The sequence below is a fragment of the Notamacropus eugenii genome, chromosome 1 (assembly GCF_028372415.1).
Source record: "Notamacropus eugenii isolate mMacEug1 chromosome 1, mMacEug1.pri_v2, whole genome shotgun sequence".
NCBI lineage: Eukaryota > Metazoa > Chordata > Mammalia > Diprotodontia > Macropodidae > Notamacropus > Notamacropus eugenii.
Genome location: NC_092872.1, coordinates 345,039,292 through 345,062,127, shown reverse-complemented (window position 1 = coordinate 345,062,127; position 22,836 = coordinate 345,039,292). Strand labels below are relative to the sequence as shown.

Below are 22,836 nucleotides of genomic sequence, written 5' to 3'. Positions count from 1 at the left end.
GAAGCAGCTCATGATGTGGGACTAGAGCTTAGGAGAAAGACTGACACTGACATTGACCTGTGAGTCATCTACACAGAGATGATAATCAAAGCCATGGAAGCTGATAACGGTTAACAAGGGAGACAATATAGTTAAGAAAGCGGAATAAAGTGATATGCACACTTAGGGGACTTGGTGTGGATGATTCAGAAGAGTGAGGAGAAATCAGGTAGGAAGAGAACCGGGAGAAGGGAGTGTCATGTCAAATCAGAGTATTGAGGAAGAAAGCATGGTCAGCAGTGTCAGATGCTACAAAGATCAAGAAATATGAGGACTGAGTAAAGACCAATTAGAAATTAGAATTAATTAGAATTAATGCAGTTAGAAGTCATTCTTAACCTTGGGGTAAAGCAGCTTCAGTTGAGTGACAAGACTGGAAACTAGACTGCAAAGTGATGAGAAGTGAGAGAGAGGAAAGAAAGTGAAAGCAAGTGCAAACAGCCTTTTTCTTACACTCATAGTATGACTGAGAATTTGCCCAAGATACAGAATGACAGCTTGAAGGAACAGTAGCTCTAGTGAAGGCTTAATCAACAAGCCAAGTTAGGATAAGAGAAGTCAAGAAGCTGAAACAAGAAAGTGTCTAGCCCAGGGCAGTTCAGGACTCTTAAGTTCACACATAGCAATGGTTATTTTTAATTTTAAAAGAGGCCTAAGAGAATTGGTGCAGCCTTGCCCCTCTGAGGAAGCAATTTTGTTTTCCTTGACCCAGAGGTGGAATCCTCAAAGTATGAAGAAGGCAGCAGGGAGGGAAGAAGTTCTACATCCTCAGAACACGGAGACTTGAAAGAGTATGAGATCCTCAGGGACCTTGATATCTATTTAGGTTTGCTGGAGGCCTCAGGTTAGACATAATTTTAAAAAAATAGCCTATTACAACAGTGTTTTCTTAATTTACCAAAACCAAACAAACTCATTTATGAGTCACCCATACACACAATAATATACAGCATTTATTAAAAAGTATCCTTTATTAGGATCACAAAAACTAAAAATGAAAACATTATGAATCTGATTTTCTTGGTCTCTTAAACAACTATACAAGAATTCATAGGGAAAATAGAACCAACCATCATTATTTGCCTATGTGACTGCATAAATTCATATATATAGATATATGAGTATATAGGGATAAGAACTAGAGCTATGATTTCATTGGTATGGATCATTTCCAAGTGAGAAAACTCCTTCTATCAATGCAGGTTGGCATCCCTTTTGCAATATATAGTCTTAAGGGACTTGCCCTGGGTCACACAGCCAGTATGCATCAGAGTCAGAGCCTCAAGGATAGCCCTCTCTATTCACTTCACTATGCTGCCTGCTTCTCAATACATGCACATATACAATTTGCAAAATACAAAAATATCCTAGTGAATGTGTCAAAATAAGAGTCAATATGGCATAAAGGAGTCAGGAACACTTGAAGTCAAACATTGCCACAGATACTAGCTAGGTGACCCTAGGCAAGTCACTCAACAATGCCTCATCTCTGAAGCTGGGATAATAGGTGTCTACCTCACAGAGTTGTCATGAGGATGAAACAAGATAATGCACCTCAAGCATTTGGCAAATTTGAAGATGATATATGATACCAACTATTACAATAGGCCATTTTACTGAAATAACAGATTTTAGGAACAATTTTTAAAAACTGGTCCAGTATGGAAGAAAAAAGACTCCCACAATAAGTATCAAAAGAATAATTACTTACTTAAATTTGGCAAGTTTGTCCCTTGTTTGATTAATTTCTTTAGATTTACTATGAAGCCAGTCTTCAAGTTGCTTTTTGTTGGGAAAATAGCCTAACAATGAAGTTAATTCATCACTGTGTCTAGATTTTATTTTTCTTATTTGTTCATCTTTGTCAGCCTATGGGGAAAAACATTAAGGCTATTATTTTTTTTACGGAAATGCATCTGACAGTTTTGATATGCCAATTATGACACCAAATGAAATATCATTATCTCAGTTACTAATTGGATTGGATCTGTGATTTCATTGGTATAGGAACCTCCCAAATGAAGAAACTCCAGCTACTAACACACTTCGACATCTCTGCAGTTTATAGTCTCCCAAGAATTGCCTATAGCACCCTCAGGCAGAAGTTTTGTTTCGCCCATGGTCACATATCACACAGTCACTATCTATTGGAAGTGGGGCATGAACCCAGATATTCTTGGCTTCAATGTCATCTCTCTATCTACTACAATACACTGTCTTCATCAGTCATTAATGCCAAACAAAAATTTCAATGCTACATTAATATTAATAGAATGATATGATACAGTACTTTGTCTCTGGTCAACATTTCCATTTGGGTTCTCGTCATGGTGTGGAGGTTTAATTGTTCCATCTCTTGGTCTAATTTACGAAGGCTTCTGTCCAGGTCTCCTTTCTCCCGTAGTAGTGCTGGTACTTCTTCTTTCAGTGCTGCTATGTTACTGTTTTCCTCTGCTTTGCAAAGTTCAAGTTCCTAAGGAAAAAAAGCAGCACAAATTTGCCCTCTGTGCAGAAGCAAACAACAAGAAGTTAGAAAGTCCATTAGAAAGTTACTGAGCACCAAAAAAGGGGCAGAAACATTTAGGTTTGACCAAAAACACAGCCCATGCCAATTAAGGAGACCCTCCTACTGACGCATGCGATGTGAGCAATTGGCCAAACCCCATGTAAGGAATGTGCTGCGTGTATTTTGGTGACAACTGCATGAAGAATATTCCTACCAGAAAGACAACTACTAAGAAAAATAAACGAACAGGTCCAAAAGGAGTGGAAAAGAAAAGAACATTCTTGACATCATCTCCCATCCTGCCCTCCTTTCACCAGGCTCTGACAAAGAGGGACAAGGCCAGCCCTTCTTCCCATGTCCATGATATCCCTCTCTCTTGTCCTCTGCAGCACACTACATAAGCAGTCATCTTAAGTTTTCATCCTCTCTCTGACTACTGGGTTTTTCATTAATCCCTTAAAACATGCCAAGATTATTAAAAAGTCTTCACTAGATGCCACCATCCCCTTAAGCTATCATTCCATATCTCTCTTCCCTTTCTCAGCCAAACTCCTTGAAAAGAGTTATCTATACTTGCCTCTCTCATTTTCTTTTCTTCCTACTCACTCCTCAACCTTTTGCAATCTGGCTTCTGAGACCTCATCACTGAACTGAAACTACTCTCTCCAAAGTGGCCAACGCTTTCTTACTTGCCAAATCGGATCTATTCTAAGCCCTCATCTTTCCCAGACTACTGGGCACATGTGATATTGCTGACCACTCTTTCCTCCTGGATGCTATCTCTTCTCTGGATTTTCAGGACACCACTCTCTCCTGGTTTTCTTCTTACCTATGTGACAGCTTTTCTGTCACTTTTGCCAGCTCATTATCCATACTACATCCCTTACTGGTGGGTGTATACCAAGGTCTTATACGAGACCCTCTTTTCTTCTCTTTACAAGCATCTCTCTCAGTAACCCTGTAAGTTCCCATGGTTTAACTATCAACTCCATAGAGATAACTAAGAGATCTATACATCGAGTCCCAGTCTCTCCTCTGAGCTTCAGTCCCACTGGACTGAATTGTCCACTGGACATGTTAAAGTGGATGTCCCAGAAACATTTCAAACTCAACATGTCCAAAACAGAATTCTTCACCTTTTCCCCTAAATCTTCTCCTCTTCCAAACTTCACTATTTCTGTTGAAGACATCCCCATTCTTCCAGTCTTCCAGGTTTGTAACCTCAGCATTATTTTCAGTTCATTATTCGCCTTCACCCCATATCTAATTAATTGCCACATCTCCACATCTATTATTTCTTTCCTTCTCTCTACTCACATAGCCACCTCCTTAGTTCAGGCCCTTATTACCTCTCACCTAGATTAGTGTAAGAAATGGTTCCTAATTGGTCTCCTTACTTCAAGTCTCTAATCTTGAGTTTCTTCTATAAAATGCTGCCAAAGGAATTCTCTTTTATGCACAGAACTGACTATGAGACTCCCCTGCTCAATCAATTCCAGGTGCTCCCTACTGCTTCCAGGATCAACTATCAGCTCCTCTGCTTAGATTTTAAATCCTTCACAAATTGGCCCTAACCTCTCTTTCCACCGTCACTGAATATTACTCCCATGTCTGTGCTCACTGATCCAGGCAAACTGGCTTTCTTTCAGCACACAGCCAACACTCTACCTGCGGTCTCCACACCTTTGCACTGGCCATTCCCCATGCCTGGAATTCACTGTCTCCTCAACTCTACTGCACAGAGTCCCTCTCTTCCTTTCAAGATGCATCTGAAGCACCACCTGTTGAAAAAAATGTTTTCTGATCTCCTTCCCATCAGCTGCTAACATGCTCCTTCCCTGACTATCTTGCATTTAATTATTCTGTATTTATCTACACTTATTCATTTTATATTTATTACGCATATACTCAAGTATGCATTTGTTGTTTTCATTAGGATATAAGGTCAAATAGAATTGTTTCTTTCCTTGCAATGGCATACCAAATACCCATTTCCTAAAATATAGCCTAACTGAAAACCATTTTTAAAAAACACAAGAAATTTTAAGAAATGTGAGGAAAAAGGAACTACGATCTCCCAACAGTCTGTTTCCATGTACCTGTATTTTGATTTTTTTTTGTTAAAAGCTGAAAAGCACTAAGAACCTCTAAAAGTCTATCACCAAAGGCTGAAATAATTGTTTTTTCAGGGGGACTGCAGCTACTCTAAAGGTTTGTATGTGGTAGACTTGGAGATAGGGTGGTGGTTGAGTGGTGGGGAGAGCCTCTAGAAGACTTTCCTACCAAGGTATGCAAATTAATGCTTCTTTACACAACCAATTTGTATGGGTTCTACATTGCTTACCACATTATCAAGTTTGTGTGTCAACAAATACAATAAAATATAGATGTGGAGGAGATGAGTAAGTCATTAGGTCTATTCCTTAATTACATTAGACAGATATCTTACAGTTTTTCCAAGTTCCTGGTCCAGTTCAAGAATTCTGTCCGAAGATCCCTCTAGCTCTTGCAGTTCATATTTTATATTTTTCAGTTCAGTCTGTTTCTTATTTTGAATTTCTAATTTCAGTTCAATTATTCTTTCCAGGCCAGTTTTCTTATCCCTTATTTCATCTATCTGTTTTTGTTTCATACTTTCTTTTCCTGCAAAGTCATTCTAAATACAAATATAAAAAAAAGGATTAATAATTTTGTCATTATATACTTAGATATATATGGGAAATTCATTTATGACTGTTAAAACATAAAGATTTCAATCTGTTTTTTCCTTTTACAATAAAACAAGTTCCTTTAATGTATATCTCAATAAGAGTTTTAATATATCTTATAGCCAAGATACATATTATCTTCAAAGATCTCACATTAAATGACACAAAGATTAATACCTAAACTAGACAATGCAAAAAGATGAAAAATACCACAGATTGACATATTACAAAATGTTTACCATCATTCTCCTATTAGCTTCTGTTTCTCTTTCTTCTATGTCCTTCACAAGTTTCTGAAAATTTTTAATTTGTCTTTCATTAAATGGTGCTCGTTCATAACCATCTAATTCTAAATGTGTTGCCAAAGACTGTATTAATGAATCTCTGGATCGAATGTTCTGCTGATGGCGATCTGCTTGTAGTTGCAGACGTCCTTTACATAAAAAGAAATACAAAATCATTAACAATTCTATTCACATATAATTAAAACCTAAGACTTTAATTTTTTTATAACTCATTCTTTCCAATTACATGTAAAAACAATTTTAAAAAAAAGTTGAGTTCCAAATTCTTTCTCTACCTTCCCTCCCTGCTCCTTGGGAAGGCAGGCAATTTGATATAGATCATAGATGTGCAGTCAAGCAAAACATATTTCCATATTAGTTATGTTTCACAAGGACCAAAAAAACCCCAAGAAGCCCAAGAAATATAAAAAGTTAAAAAAAGTGCTTCAATCCACCTTCAGACTGCATCAGTTCTTTCTCTGGAGGTGTATAGCATTTTTCCTAAGTCCTTTGGAATTGTCTTCAATCGCTGTTGTGATTACAGTAGCTAAGTAAAACTAATTTTAAACACTTGATTCCAAAAATAAATGACACTGTGGAAAAATACCATGGACAAAGTTTTTCAATAGTTGTATTACTCTGATTTTGGGGGATAAAAAGTATTTTACAAGCATCATCTAGAGGTAGAGTATTATAGTGGAGAGAGTGCTGGGCCTAGAATCAAACAGACCTTGGTTCAACCAAATTCCATTTTATGACACTTATTAGCTAGATGACAATAAATTACTTAAAATCTATGTGTTTCAAACAAATCCCTATAACTTATGTTCTAAATCCACTAACAGGTTAGGATTTGCTTCAGTAAAGGGAGTTCCCACCATCTAAATCATGGATCTTTGGAAAGTATCATCCTTTCACCTACATGCTTTAGTAGCATATTCTTAAGGAAAAGCATAGCACTTAGATTACTGGCCTACATGTTTCTTAATTATTATCCACTAAACTAAACAACTTGGTAAGTGTCATGTAGCATAGTATTATGCAAATATTATTTTCTTGTGTATTTGTTGGCATAATTAAGAAGTTGATTTTCATGTACAGTTGTGATGCTGTTGTTTTTTAAATATACAATCTACTGATTTCAAATTGTCAAATAAAGCATTTTATACACCCTTAAAACGTTTAATTACCAAGATGTGTGTTAACAGTACATCAGTCTTGATTTCATCAAGAATCTGCAATTTCATAAGTTTATCAGGGTAGGATGAGAACCCTGTCTTACCAACACAGACTGCAACCCATACAGATAGAAATGTCTGTAAGTCTCAAAGAAGAAATTCTTAGCATGGGGCCTGTGAATGTGGATTAAAAAAACTTTCCCATAACCATATTTCAGAGTAATTTGTTTCCTGTCTAATTCTAAGTATTTTATTTTGTGCATTTAAGAACATATTCTGAGGAGTCCATAGGCTACACCAGACTGCCAAAGGGGTCCATGGACACAAAAATGGTAAAGAACACCTGGTTTGGAGAGGTTAAATAAACCACTTATGGTCACATGACCAGGAGATATCAGAAGTATGATTTGAACTCAAGTCTTGCAGGATCCAGGTCCAGTATTCTATCTCTTCCCCCACAGTATCTCTCCAGTAATAACACCTAGTCACACTAAACACACTGTCTCAATGAATAAAGCTCAAGTCTACTTTACCCTGTTCCACAAGCAGTTCTGATTTTTCATGATTCAGCAGCTTAGACTCTTTATCTGTTCTATCCAGCTCTCGCTGACAGTCAATCAGTCTCCTTTCCTTTTCTCTCACTGTTCTCTGGTGATTATGGTACAAATCATTGAGCTGTTCATCAGTCCCTTGAAATACCTAGGCAAAACCAGAATAAACAGCTTAAAAATAAAAATGTAAGGGGACATTAGCATTACTTTAATTAGCAGTAACTTGTGTAGGTACACCATTATTTTGAGAGGGAAAAAACCCAAAGCTCCTAACCTCACTATCACTTATACAAATAATATTAACATAAAAATAATGATCTTTTCCAAAAAGAATAAGGCAATGTCATGGTTTAACATAATAATCTCTTTTATATAACATATTCTAAGGTAGATTAAAATTTCAACACAAACCTTCTCCATTTTCTGCTCCAGTTCACTGTTGTCCTTTTCCATTTGCTTCTTTCTGCTCTCCAGAGCTTTAATGTCATTGTCAAGCCTCACTATTTTAGAAAGATTCTGTTCAATTTCTTTTAGATGAGTCTGAAAATGAAATAAGGTTCTTCACCATACTCACCATAGCTTAATTTATTCATTTAAAATATTTTAAATATTTTAAATGCTCATATAACTTAATTTAACTGAACACACTGCATTTAAGGCTAGCAAAGAAGCCTCTATAGGAGGAAATTTTTATTTTAAGTGAAGCAAGAATTTTGAAGGAAATCGATCTTTTCACATACCCCACAAAAACTGCAACAAGTATTTCTAGCCCAGAAACTAAGAAAAAGAGAAATACCCTTTACAAAAACTATGAAATATATGTGGGCATTAACTTAACACATAAGACATATAAGAGGTCTACATAAAGATGATTTCAAAATGATTTTGACAGAAATGGTGGCAGAAAAGATAAAATGAAAGAATATGAGTAGATAGATGGTACAGTTAAGAAATCACTGGGCCTGGAGACAGGAAGACCTGAATTCAAATCCAGCTTTTCAAATATTAGCTGTGTGACCCTGGGCAAGTCAGTTAACATCTAGTTTGCCTCAGTTTCCTCATCTGAAAAATTGGGATAATAATGTCATCTACCTTACAAGGTTGCTGTGAGGATCAAATGTATAGTGCTTAACAGAGTGCCTGGCATATAGCAAGCATTATATAAATGCTAGCTATTGTCATATTCCTATACATCATTAGGTCAAACAAATATTATACCTGTCTTACTTGCTAATTTATGCAATACAAATCAAATTATTAACTAAGGTTATAGAATAGTGGTTTGATTCGTAAGAAGTAAGTTCCTTATGTATATCTGTCAAATAAGTAAATAAATTAATTGAATTATGGATAAGAAGGATTATCAAAGTATCCTTAACTCTTCAAAGGACAAGTGCTAAAAACTTAAGGTATCTCAAAACACTTTGCTCAGGAATGAATGAAAATAGTATTTATTAAACACTTACCATTTCCCAAGCACCACAGTAAGTACTGAGAACACAAATACAAATACAATTCCTGCCCTCGAGAAGCTACATTCTAATGGAAGAAAATAACACATAGAGGGATAGAGTGAGTAGATAGAGGGGTATTCTGGTTTGGAAAACTACAGGGATGGATTGAGGGAGTCACAGAGAAGTACATCTGCATAACATCATTTCAAAGTCACCAATGATCTCTTCATTGCCAAATCTGATGTACTTCCTTGATCCTTACCTTTCTGGACGTCTCTGTAGTATAAGAAATGGTTGACCACCCTCTACTCTTGCATCTTTTCTCTCCTCTATGCATTACCTGTGCCATGGCTTCTTCTCAGCCTCCTCTGCAATTAATCCACATTACCCCCCACTAACTGTGGGTATGCTCCCAAAGCTCTCCCTGGTCCTCTTCTATTCTTTCTCTCTAGTCTCTTATTTATATATACACCTCATTGGCTCCCATGGATTTAATTATCTATGCAACTGACTCCTCAAACAAGATATCATCCATCTCTAGCCTCTCTTCTGCACTCCAGTCATGCATCTCCAACTGCCTGCTGGACAAATCAAACTGGATGTCACACATGTCAAACTCAACATGTCTAAAATGGAATTATTTTTCACTCCTAAATCCTCTCTCTTTCTAAATTTTAATTAAAATTACCATGATTAAAATTTAATTAAAAATAAGGAAGTTTGGAAGAGGGAAAGATTGGGAGAGAGACAAAGATGAATATATAGATCTGCGAATTATCTGCTTAGTTGATAGTTAAACCCATAGGAGCTTATGTGGAGGGGGGGAGAGGAGAGAGCAAGAGAGAGAGAGAGACAGAGGGAGAGAGAAACAGAGAGAGAAAATATATAACAAAGAGAAGAGGATTTAGCACAGAATCTTGGTGAATACTCAGTCAGGAGGCGTAAGGTGGTTCATGAAATAGCAAGAGACAGAGGAGCCAAGACAGAGAAAAGAACTAGGAAAGAGGAGTATCACAAAACCTCACCCATATATAATCAGTGATCAAGTCTTGTCATTTCTATTTCCATAACATTTCCTATATCCATTTCTTCTAATCTCTCATGTAGCCATCAGCCTAGCTGAAGCTCTCATCATCTCTTGACTAAATGACTAGAAGAGCTCCTAATCAGTCTCCTACCTTTCCCTACCTCCCTATCTATCTTATCTTCCACATAGCTGCCAAAGTGATTTTCATAAAATGCAGGTTTGACTATATCACTTACTTATTCGCTGAACTGGAACGGCTCCAGTTTACCTCTAGGATCAAATATAAACTCCTGTTTTCACTTTTAAAGTCCTTCACAACCTGGTCCCAAACTACCTTTCCAATCTTATATGGAAACTTATATCCACCCCACACTCCACTGTGAAATCAAATTGGCCATCTTGCTCTCTTGTCCACCTCAGGCCTGTGCCCTGGCTTAGAGTCCACTCTAAACTCACTCTGGCTCTTGGAACCTCTCGTCTATTTCAAATCTTTGAACAAGTCATGTCTTCTACATGAAGCCTTTCCTAATATTTCAGCTGTCTCGGGTCCCCTCCCCCAAAATTGCATCTTATGCATATTTTGTAAATGTTCTGTATATCATCTTTATTTATGTACAAGTTGTCTCCTTCACAAAATGTAAGCTCTGCACAGCCAAAGACTTTTTGTCTTTGTACAACTGGCATCAATCACCATGTCTGGCACATACTAAGCACTTAATAAATGCTCACTGGTAGATTTTTAACACTATATCCTAGCAGACAGGCAGACTACCCAATGATTAGGAAATGATGCAACCAACTACAATATATGAATACAATGGCAGCATAGTACTATACTACAAGGAATAATTTGAGAAATATGAAATTTGAATAAAAATAATACAAAAACCCCCAACTGTCTAAACATGAGATCATGCTGATACTATACTTTCAAAGTTGAATCACAAAGCCCTCCTTTCCATTAATCAAATGGCTTTAGAAGATGACAGGAGGAAGACAGAAGCGATTACTATCAGCTAACATAGTAAAAGAAGGCTTCATGGAAGAGGCCAGTTCAATTGGATTTGGATGCCTACTGCGTCCATCTACTTGGGCATTACCTTCAGTGGTCCAAGTTCATTGTCATAGGACTTGACAAACTCCTTAGAAGATGCTAATTGAGCTTCCTTGCTGACAATCTGATCTCGAATCTCACAAGCTTTTTCCTTATTCTGTTTCAGGTACTTTAGTTCAGTCTGACATTCTTTTACCCGAATGCTTTGGTTGTGACGCACTGAACGAAGAGTCTCCAAGGCTTTAATATACCTGAAAAAAAGGAATAAAAAGAGCTTCATTTTAACATTTTTCTGTTACAGTAGTTAAAAGCAACACAACTGAATCAAATGAAACATTTTAAAAGGGCTAGCAACATAATTTAAACAGATGCAATTTTACTAACGAACTAAGTATTTTATGGAGCTATAAAATGTTACACACCTTGTTGCTGAAAAGATTTCATCAAATTTCTGCTTCAGGGCCTTCCCTTCACTTAAAGGCCAGTTGGAATCTTCTTGATGGCAAAAAATGACATTATTGAGCACAGATTTGGAAACACCAAGGGAACTGATCATCTCTCGGTCGATTTCTGCACACTTAGAGCTGAGGCTCACCTTTTCACCATGCCTACAGATGATGATGATGAAGAATATCTTATATTTGTATAACAAATTACAAATTATAATTTCACGTGCATCATTTCATTTTGTCCTCACAACAAACCATGACCTAAGTAGAGCATGTATTACTATCACCTTCATTTTACAGATGAGGAAACTGAGGTTCAATGAGGATAAGTTATTTGTCCATGATCAATAAATAGGTGAAAAGCCTGAATTTAAAAAAAAAAAACTTAAGTAGATAGAGTCTGCAAACTAAATACTGGTGATCTTTATTTCTACTTGTGACAAAATTTTGGAACATATTATTATGGGGATGGAAACCATTTAGAAAAGGAAGCACTGATCAAATAGAATGAATCATGCCAAGCTAACCTCATTTCCTTTTTTGACAGATACTAGACTGGTAGATTAACAGAATTAAGTAGGCAAAGTACTTAGATTTCAGCAAGTATTCAACAAAGTCCTCCAAATTACCCTTATAGACAAGATGGAAGGAATGTGGATTAGATGAAAATAAAGTTAGGAATATTTGGAAATGCCTGAATTTCTTTACCCAGAATGGGTCAATTTGAAGTGAGGTCCTCAGTGAAGTACAACAGTATTATGCTGCTTAACAGAAGGTATAGAAGGTCTCCTTATCAAATTCTCAGAAGACACAAAGTAAGGAGACACAGATAACACAATGGATGACACACTATGGATCCAAAAAGATCTTGACAGCTAGACCAATGAGCCATAGCTAATGAGATGAAGTTTAATAGAGAGAAAAGTAAAATTCTACACTTGAGCTTAAAAAAGCAACTTCACAAATACAAGTGGGAAAGAATAATTACTGTCACATAAAATAAATTCCAGCCAAACTTGACCACTATATATTCCTAGAACTTAGTATGTTTCTTGCATCTGTGTACTTACACATACTGTTCTCTGTATACCTAGAATGCATGTGTTCCTCCTCAATTCCAAATACAGTTATCCCTTTCACATCATGACTTTCCATGTTGTAACTTTCTCCATCAGTTTCAATATATTGTGGGTGGGCATAAGAAATTAAATGGGAATTTTGGGGGAGTTTTACAGAAGTCACAGATGATATACAAAGGACAATAGATGACACAGAGCATATAACCAAATACTTAACCCAAATTTAAAATAAGGTATTGTAAATACCCCATAAAATAAAAAGAAAAAAATTCAGACCTCTTTTCTGGTATGAAGGCAAGGTCAAAAAATTTTATGCAGATTTTCTAGATAGATCATGGGGGAGCCAAGATGGTGAAGTAGAAAGACGCATACACATAGCTCCGAACCCACAAACCACAGAATGGCTAGAGGGGACCAACCCAGGGCGAATTCTGCACCCAGAGACCACGGAATACTGGAGCGAGGGAGATTTCTGTTCCGGAGAGACCTGCAAACCTCTCGCGGGGGGGTCCTTCACGCCGTGGACTGGGCGCCTGGACTGGGAGCTGAGTGCAGCCCTGCCGCAGCCGCGGCACCGAGAGGAAAAGATCCGAGAGGGCTACGGGGATGGGATCTCCAGCGGCGGCACTAGCCCCCCCACCAACAGGTGACTGACGGGGATAGGTGAGAGAGTGTCTTTGGTGGGTTGAGAGGGGAGTGGGGTGCCTCCATGGCTTGGGCCCCCCCAGGAGATGGAAGCTGAGAGGCGGCTGCAGACAGGGGTTCCCCAAACGGGTGGGAGCCTGGATCCATTGTGGAAGGTCTATGCATAAACCCCCTGAGGGAACTGAGCCTGAGAGGCGGCCCTGCCCCTGACCTCAGCACCTGAACTTAATTTAACACTGAATAGCAGCCCTGCCCCTGCCAAAAACTCTAAGGCGGGAAGCAGCATTTGAATCTCAGTCCCCAAACGCTGGCTGGGAGGACCAGGAGGCGAGGTGGGTGTGAGGAGAACATTCAGAGGTCAGGTCACTGGCTGGGGAGAATGCCCAGAAAAGGGAAAAGAAATAAAACTATTGAAGGGTACTTTCTCGGAGAAAAGACACTTCCTCTCTTCCTTTCTGATGGGGAGGAACAATGCTTGCCATCAGGCAACGACACAGAAATCGAGGATTCTGTGTCCCAGCCCACCCAATGGGCTCAGGCCATGGAAGAACTCAAGAGGAATTTTGAAAATCAAGTTAGAGAGGTGGAGGAAAGACTGGGAAGGGAAATGAGAGGGATGAGGGAGAAGCATGAAAAGCAGATCAGCTCCCTGCTAAAGGAGAACCAAAAAAATCTTGAAGAAATTGGCACCTTGAGAACTAGCCTAACTCAGTTGGCAAGGGAGGTGCAAGGGGCCAATGAGGAGAAGAATGCTTTCAAAAGCAGAATTAACCAAATGGAAAAGGAGATTCAAAAGCCCACTGAAGAAAATAGATCTTTCAAAACTGTTATGGTACAGATGGACGCTAAGGACTTTATGAGAAAGACAGATATCTCAGAACATACCGCGCAGATTCGAAAAATGGAAGATAATGTGAAATATCTTATTGGAAAAACAACTGACCTGGAAAATAGAATCAGGAGAGACAATGTAAAAATTCTGGGACTACCTGAAAACCATGATCTAAAGAAGAGCCTAGACATCATCTTCCATGAAATTATCAAGGAAAACTGCCCTGAGATTCTAGAACCAGAAGGCAAAATAAATATTCAAGGAATCCGCAGAACACCGCATGAAAGAGATCCAAAAAGAGAAACTCCCAGGAGCATTGTGGCCAAATTACAGAATTCCCAGGTGAAAGAGAAAATATTGCAAGCAGCTAGAAAGAAACAATTCAAGTATTGTGGAAATACAATCAGGATAGCACAAGATCTGGCACCCTCTACATTGAGAGATAGAAGGGAATGGAATAGGATATTCCAGAAGTCAAAGGAACTAGGACTGAAGCCAAGAATCACCTACCCAGCAAAACTGAGTATAATACTTCAGGAGAAAAAATGGTCTTTCAATGAAATAGAGGACTTTCAAATTTTCCTGATGAAAAGACCAGAGCTGGAAAGAAAATTTGACTTTCTAACACAAGAATGAAGAGAACCATGAAAAGGTGAACAGCAAAGAGAAGTCATAAGGGACTTACTAAAGTTGAACTGTTTACATTCCTACATGGAAAGACAATATTTGTAACTCCTGAAACATTTCAGTATCTGGGTATGGGGTGGGAGCACACACACATACACATGCACACACGCACACATACATAGAGACAGAGTGCACAGAGTGAATTGAAGAGGATGGGATCATATCTTAAAAAAAAATGAAATCAAGCAGTGAGAGAGAAGTATTGGAAGGAGAAAGGCAGAAGTTATATGGGGCAAATTATCTCTCATAAAAGAGGCAAGCAAAAGACTTATTAGTGGTTGGATAAAGAGGGGAGGCAAGAGAAAAACATTGAGGTCTACTCTCATCACAATCCACTAAAGGAAAGAATATAATGCACACTCATTTTGATAGGAAAACCTATCTCATAATACAGGAGAGTGGGAGACAGGGGCACAAGCAGGGTGGGGGGGAGGATAGAGGGGAGGGCATGGGGAGGAGAATGCAATCCGAGGTCGACACTCATGGGGAGGGAAAGGACCATAAGAAAATAGAAGTAATGGGGGACAGGATAGGATGGAGGGAAATATAGTTAGTCCTATACAACACAACTAGTATGGAAATCATTTGCAAAACTAAACAGATATGGCCTATACTGAATTGCCTGTCTTCCAAAGGGAAGGGGTGGAGAGGGAGGGAGCTAAAGAAGTTGGAACTCAAAGTGTTAGGACCAAATGTAATGTTCTTACCACTGGGTAACAAGAAATACAGGTTAAGGGGTCAAGAAAGCTATCTGGCCCTACAGGACAAAAGAGAAGAAGGAGACAAGGGCAGGGAGGGAGGATAGAGGAGAAAGCAGATAGGTCACAGGGGCAATTAGAAAGCTTGGGTCTGGGGGGGGGGGGGAGGATAAAAGGGGAGAAAATTTGTAACCCAAAATTGTGTGAAAATAAATGTTAAAAGTTAAATTAAAAAAAAAAATAATTTACATAATGTAGGGCACATGCCATGATTTGTGACTTAAAAAAAAAAAAAAAAAGAAGACCCAGGTTCAAAATCTAGCTCTGTTAACGAGCTGTGTGACCTTAGGGAAGTCCCTCAATTTTTCTGAGATCCAATTTATTCATCTATAAAATTAAAGAGTTGGACAAAAAAAAAAAAAAAAAAAAAAAAAACAACAACCACCACCACCTGTGGTCAAGTCAGGTTTTATTACCTCTATCTTATAAATGAAGAAGCAAGAGCACAAAAAGTTTGTCACTTGCTTAAAGCCCTAATGCTAGTAGTTGGTGGGGGTGGGGGACCTCAAGAAGAACCTTCATGTGTGGTTTATTTGTCTCATCATTTTAATTGGCAGGAAACAGAATAATATAGTGGCAGTGTTTTCAGTGAATACTCTTTTCTTTTTTTTCATTTTACTGATAAACATATTTCTTTTTAGTATATGTTTTTGGGTGGGTTTTTTTTTTAGATTAGAAAGGACATATTCCAAAATAAGCTTATTTAAATTACTGAAAATCCTATTTTTTATTAGTCTAGTACCAAACTATATAAACAGTAATAAAAAAAAAGGTTATTCAGGAAAGGGATTTATTTAGTAAAATTCTAACCTGGAAAGGACCGATGAATTAATGAATTTTTTGTCACAACTGAACACATGATAAAAAGATAAAATCACAATCTTATGAGTACAAGAAGCTTTGTGAAAAAGCAGTATTTCATTAGTTATCAAAATCTTTGGCTAACAGAATTACATCAAACACAAATGAGAGGAAATTTTCCCAAAAACAGTAACCAAAATATTTTTACATAAATCTTTTTTTTTTTAAAGGTGAGTTCTAAGCACTAAGCAAAGAAATCCTCTCTGAGGGTATATCAACCAACTAATTTTCCATAATCTAAGAGTCTTCATGCAAGAAATTTGTCTGTCTGCAGAAAATGTCAGCTTTCTCTTGGCCAAGTTCAGAGTTATTCAAGAGGTGGGAAAAGAAAAGAAAGAAGGGAAAGTCAACTCTCCTGGTGATACTGAAAATTATTGGTATTATTGGCCCAGACATTATAAGCAGAATAAAACTCTTGGGAACTAAAAAAAAAAAAAAAAGATCATGGGGGTGCTGACTCCCTAACCCCCACAACGTGGACTTGATAACTGTATTAGAAGCCTTTGCTTTCTACTTTTTCTTCTGCTATCTCCTCTATAGAGCCTTCCCAAACTCCTTAAACTCAAAGTGTTCTTTCCATCCTCAATTTTTTTCTAGAATACAGCACCTGGATCTCTCCTGACCATGTCTCCCAACCTTGTTTTATACTAATCTACCTATACATCCTGTAATCCCCCCAAACTAGCTGTATGTTAGTGTCCTAAGGATAAGAACTACACCATATATTATCTTTGTATCCTTAGGGTATACAGCATGGCTTAATGGTTATAGAGGTACACTTAAAGCTAGGAAGACTAGGTTCAAGCTACATTTCTAATATTAGCTGTGTGACCCTAGAAAAATAATTTCCTAAGCAAGTCTTTAAAATTCTAAATTACAAACTAATGCATTGCTGGTGGAGTTGTGAACTGATCCAACCATTCTGGAGAGTAACTTGGTACTATGCCCAAAGGACTACAAAACTGTGCTTTTCCCTTGACCCAGAAATACCACTTCAAGGGCTGTATCCCAAAGAGATTCCAAAGAGATCAGGACCCACATGTACAAAAATATTTATAGCAGTTCTTCCAAAAAATTGGAAATTGAGTGGAATGGCTAAACAAATTGTGGTATATGAATGTAATGGAATACTATTGTGCTACTAGAAATGCTGAGCAGGCAGACTTTAGAAAAACCTGCAAAGACTTACATGAATTGATGCTGTGTGAAGTGAGCAGAACCAGCAGGACATTGTACACAGTAACAGCCATATTGTGCGATGACTAACTTACATAGAGTTGGCTCTTCTCAGCAATGCAAGGATCTACAACAGCTCCAAAAGACTCATGATGGAAAATGTCATCCACATCCAGAGAAAGAACTCTAGAGTCTGAATGCAGATTGATGCACACTATTTTGCTCTCTTTTTTCTTTTGCTTCTTCTTTCCTGTGGTTCCTCCTATTGGTTCTAATTCTTCTTTAAAATATGACTAATGTGAAAATGTGTGTAATATGAATGTATATGGACAGCCTATATCAGATTGTAAGGTGGGGGAAGGAGAGGTAGAGGAGAGAAAATTCAGAATTCAAAATCTTATGGAAGTGAATGTTGAAAATTAAAAATAATTTACTTAACAATGTTAAAAGAAAAATGAACGTTAAAAATTGTCTTTACATATAATTGGAAAAAAATAAAATATTCTTTTTAAAAATAAAAAATAAATAAAACTCTAAGTTACAGAGAACATGTCAACCTGCTTTGAGAGAGGAATTTTCCTTACCCAGAAGTTCTCTATTCAACTAAATCACAGGTCCAGTCTCTATCCATATTCTTTATCCCCAGAACTTAGTTCTTTGCAAATTGTAATATACTTCATGAAGGTTTATAAAATAAAATTTAAGAGTATACTTTAAAAAAGCAATATATGCCTACTTTTACTCATCAATTTGCCACTTTTTTTGAGGTATGGAAAAAATTTCCCTCTAAAATGTGTAAAAATTGCCTCTATTGTCTAAAAATAACATTCTAATGACAACGCCAAACAGTTACATATGAGTTTAATAAGGCAGTAATGTGGCATAGCTTAGAATAATGCTGATACTCACTTTGTTGCTTATTGGTAAAGTATAAGAAGCAAGTTTTTAGACTTACCAGTGAATTACAAGAATGTCTTCTGAAGTCAATATAAGACTTATTCTAATAGAAAGACAGAGGTTGAAGTAGCTAAATTAATTTTCTCAACTGGGTTCTCATCACTCATGGCAATTACTTATTCTTCCCTTACTCTAATTTACTCTCCAAAGTAGTTACTCCAACCTTTTCCTTTCTCCTCCAGACTCCTCCTCTACTTTTTCCCCCATCCCCCTCAGCAAAGAATCAGTTTACTAACAAAATGTCGACCACCCGTTAATAGAAGAATAGCTTACAGATTATTATGGCAACATAAGACAACAAAGATGAAAAATTCAGAGGAGCATGAGAAAACTTGTATGACTTTTGGCAAAGTGAAGCAAGCAGAATCAGAAAAATTTACAAAACGACCACAATACGTAAGGGAAAACAATACTTTAAAAACCACCAGAAAAACAATGATGACACATGTCTTTTGGGAGAGATAGTAGACTACAGCTATGTAATGATACAAAATGGCCAATATGTTCATTTATTTTGCTTAACTGTACTTATTTGGTACAGGGGAGAGTTCTATTTGGGGAAAACATTAAAAAAATCCATAAAACATTTTTTAAAAGGAAAATAGAAACCTTGTATCATTAACTCCCCTTGCTGACCTATTCAAAACTCTTCCCCACCCCAACCAGTGTGCTCTTCTGATGTACTCCAATCTCTTTTGAAAAAGTGGACCTTATCCTTGCCAAAGTCAACCCCTTTACTTGCACTCCTGACTCTAACCTTCTCCATTTTTCTCTAGGAGCATGTCTCTCAATCTTTATCTTCTTTAATTTTTCCTCCACTACTTGTTCCTTTCCCATCTACTGGATGTACAGTAATGTAATGTAATATGTACAGCAGATATATTAAACTCATCATATCTGAAACAGAACTCTTCATTCCCCTGCCCACTTCCCTATTACTATAGAACAGCACCATCCTCCCAGTCTCTCAGTCTCACAACTTAAGAGTCATCCAGAGTCATCTCAATAGCTCACCCTACCCCCACCCCCCATATCCAATGTATTGCCAATGCCTGTCAACTTCATCTTTGCAAAATTTCTCAAATAGATTCCCTTTTCTCCTCTGACACTGCCACCGCTCTACTGCAGCCCTCATCTCCTCACAACTGGATTATTGCAATAACCTGCTGCTGGATCTGCCTGCCTCAAGTCTCTCTACTCTGATTTATCCTCCATTCAGTCACTAAGAGATTTTCCTAAAGAGCCCCCTACTCAATAAACTCCAGTGGCTTCCCAAAGCTTCCAGCAGCAAGTACAGAATGTTGTGTTTGGTATTCAAAGTCCTTTATAACCTAGCCCTCTCCTACTTTTCTCGTCTTCTTACACCTTACTCTCTTCCATGCACTCTTCAAACCAGGGATACCAGCTTCCTTGCTCATTCACAACCAAGACACTCTTGGGCCTAGGCAACTTCTCTGTCTTCCACTCCTGGAACACTCTCCTTCACCCACACTGTGATTGCTGCTCTCCCTGACTTCCTTTTAAGTCTCAACTAAAATCCCACCTGCTACAGGAAGCCTTCCCTAACCCATCTTAATTCTAGGGCCTTCCCTCTTAATTATTTTCTATCTGTCCTTTATATATCTTGTTTGTACGTATTTGTTTGCTTGTTGGTGCTCCCATTAGATTGTCAGTTTCTTGAGGGCAGGGACTGTTTTAAACCTCTTCTGCATCCCTAGCACTTAGCACAATGACTAGTAGGTGCTTAATAAATGTTTATTAACTGACTGATTTACTTATCTATGTATGCAATATATTTTTCCCAGTAAAATGTAATCTCCAGGGTGGCAGAGGGCATTTTATGTTTTCTTTGTATCCCCAGTGCCTGACTCATTGTCTTACCCACAATAAAGAAAAAATAATGACAACATAGCAGTTTAAGGTTTGAATAGCACTTTTCATACATGATCTTACTTGATCTTTATAACAATCCTGTAAGATATTATGATCAACCACATTTTACAGATGAAGAAACCACAGAAGAAAAATTTTTAGGAACTCTTCCACAGTTACACAGATGGTAAGTGACATTGTTGTGTTTGAGGCAGGATTCAAACCCAGAGCCCAATGAATCCAAGTCCAGCACTGTTGGCACTATACCAGACTGCTTAGCAGGTGTTTCAAATATCTGCTGACTTTATGTGAAATTTCCTATTTGCCTTGTGTCTCACCTCAACTACTTGCACAATTCCCCAATGATTTTTTTTTTCAATTCAGCATGTGAATTATACCATAGAATTATGCCACAGAAGCATGGCAACATTTCCTAAAGTCTTCAGTTTACTATTGTTATATCATTTAATATATTATATATAATATATTATAATATATATATAATATATATTATAATATTTATAATATATAATATATATTAAATGATATCTGATTTGTATCCCAAAGAGATCATAAAAACAGGAAATGTACCCACATGTACAAAAATATTTATAGCAGCTCTTTTTGTGGTGGCAAATAAATGGAAATTGAGGGGATGCCCATCAACTGGGGAATGACTGAACGAGTTGTGGTATATGAATGAAATGGAATACTATGGGGCTATAAGAAATGATAAACAGGCAGACTTCAGAAAAACCTGCAAAGACTTATATGAACTGATGATGAATGAGGCGAGCAGAACCAGGACATTGTACACAGTAACAGTCACACTGTGGGATGACCGACTTTGATAGACTTAGCTCTAAGCAATGTAAGGACCTAAGACAAAGCCAAAAGACTCATAATGGAAAATGCTATCCACCATCCACAGAAAGAACTATGGAGTCTGAAAACAGAGTGAAAGCAGACTGTTTGCTCTCCTTTTCTTTTGTTGTTTTATTTCTTCTTTCTTGTGGTTCCTCCCATTAGTTCTTATTCTTCTCTACATCATGACTAATGTGAAAATATTTTTAATATGAATGTTCATGTAGAGCCTACATCACATTGCAAGCCATCTTGGGGGGGGGAAAGGGGGAGAAAACTGAAAACTTAAAATTTTATGGAAGTGAATGTTGAAAACTAAAAATAAATTTTTAAAAAAAGGTACTTTCCATTATTCATTTAAGAATAAAGTTCATGAACTTATGCAGCGGAAAAAAAATATTCTTCTTGCGAATACAAAATGAAAAGGAAATGGAACCTGAAACAATAACTTACTTTGTTCTAGTGATGATTCCTTCCAGGGTTTTAAATTCTGTTTTTTTGCTTTTCTGAGTACACACCATTGACCTCTGTACAGCTACAAGTTCCCCATTGACATCACGAAACTGTAGACGAATCTGAGCTTTAACATCTGTTTCTTGAGCAATCTTTAATTCAAACCAAAGAAAATAATCAATTTTTCAGAAAAAAATTTATTTCACCCTTTATACTTTCTGCAATATCACTTAAAAGATATGTGCACCAAGAAATACTATTTCAGCTTTAGTTCCTCTAAATTAATTATAATATATATAAATATATATATATATAAATAAATTATAATTATTTAAGTACACAACCTCCCCCACCTGGTGTCACTTTGCCTTCTCAGAATTTTCACACTGCTCCCTGACTTACAATGTATGCTCCACTTGAACCAAGCCTTTTTTTGTTTTTATGTACACTTGCTCACATTGTTCCATAAGCCTAGAATGTCTTTCTTGCCTTCTTGGTGCATTTAAGCTCATCATTTAAAGCCCAATTCAAATGTTACTAACTACTTTCACCAAACCTTTCTTGTACTCTCTCCATGCACCAGCCCCATCTCCCCTTAAGTAAAGAATTTTTACCTCTTGGAATTCACACAGTACTTTGCCTATAATTCCCTTAAGCACTTATGAAATTTCTTGTATTATGGTTATCTATGAATAAATCATATCCACCTACTAGACTCTAAACTTTATGAAAGCAAGAAACTGTCTTGCCTAAAGTTTCTTGCTTCCCTAGAACCTAGAACAGTTACTTGTTAAAATGGGCCCAAAAGTTTGACAAAAGTAAGGAGCTAGTTTGCTTTAAAGAGCATCTCCTATCCATGAGGTCAGAGGCAGGAAATCTTTTTATCTACTAGAGGCCACTAACCTAAAGAAACAAAATAATGAATTGAAAGATACATAAATGAATTACAAGTTAACTTAGGCTTTCTTTTTTAAAGTTAATATAAAACATTTCACTTCCTGATTTTTAAAATTAAGAACTAAGAAAAAAAGTTATTACATAGACAAAATCTTTAAGGAAAATTTAAGAGAAATGATTTCTAATGAGGATAAAGAGTCTAGATTTTGGGCAAATCTTCTGACTTCTCTGGGCATCAGTTCTGTCACCTATAAAGGAGGGAAAAGAACTAGATAAAGTCCCTTCCAGCTTTTTCTATGATACTTTTAAAAGGACACTTGATCTAAAGAAATCCCACAGATACAAAGGAACTTGTCAAATAACTTGGATTTTTAAAAAGACAAGTAGAGAAGATAGGAGCAAGGGCAGATAAAAGGAAATCAATACAAAAGTCTGTCACTGTCCTGTAAAAGCACCAAAATTGCTGAAGCTCAGAATGAACTGGGGTTCTCAAAGAAAAGTGAGG

The 22,836-nt window shown here is 37.2% G+C and overlaps 1 protein-coding gene across 5 annotated transcripts in view; it reads right to left on the bottom strand.

Moving 5' to 3' along the window:
- RAD50 (RAD50 double strand break repair protein) overlaps positions 1 to 22,836 on the bottom strand; it is a 76,636-nt gene that overhangs the window by 48,084 nt on the left and 5,716 nt on the right. For all 5 annotated transcript variants that reach the window (XM_072630003.1, XM_072630001.1, XM_072630005.1 and 2 more), the window contains exons 4-12: positions 21,435 to 21,586; positions 11,224 to 11,409; positions 10,848 to 11,052; positions 7,678 to 7,806; positions 7,249 to 7,414; positions 5,493 to 5,686; positions 4,995 to 5,201; positions 2,330 to 2,512; positions 1,751 to 1,908 (exon numbers count right to left, since the gene is read on the bottom strand). In XM_072630003.1, the coding sequence (XP_072486104.1) occupies positions 1,751 to 1,908; positions 2,330 to 2,512; positions 4,995 to 5,201; positions 5,493 to 5,686; positions 7,249 to 7,414; positions 7,678 to 7,806; positions 10,848 to 11,052; positions 11,224 to 11,409; positions 21,435 to 21,586 (1,580 nt within the window). The remainder of the gene's footprint in view (positions 1 to 1,750; positions 1,909 to 2,329; positions 2,513 to 4,994; positions 5,202 to 5,492; positions 5,687 to 7,248; positions 7,415 to 7,677; positions 7,807 to 10,847; positions 11,053 to 11,223; positions 11,410 to 21,434; positions 21,587 to 22,836) is intronic.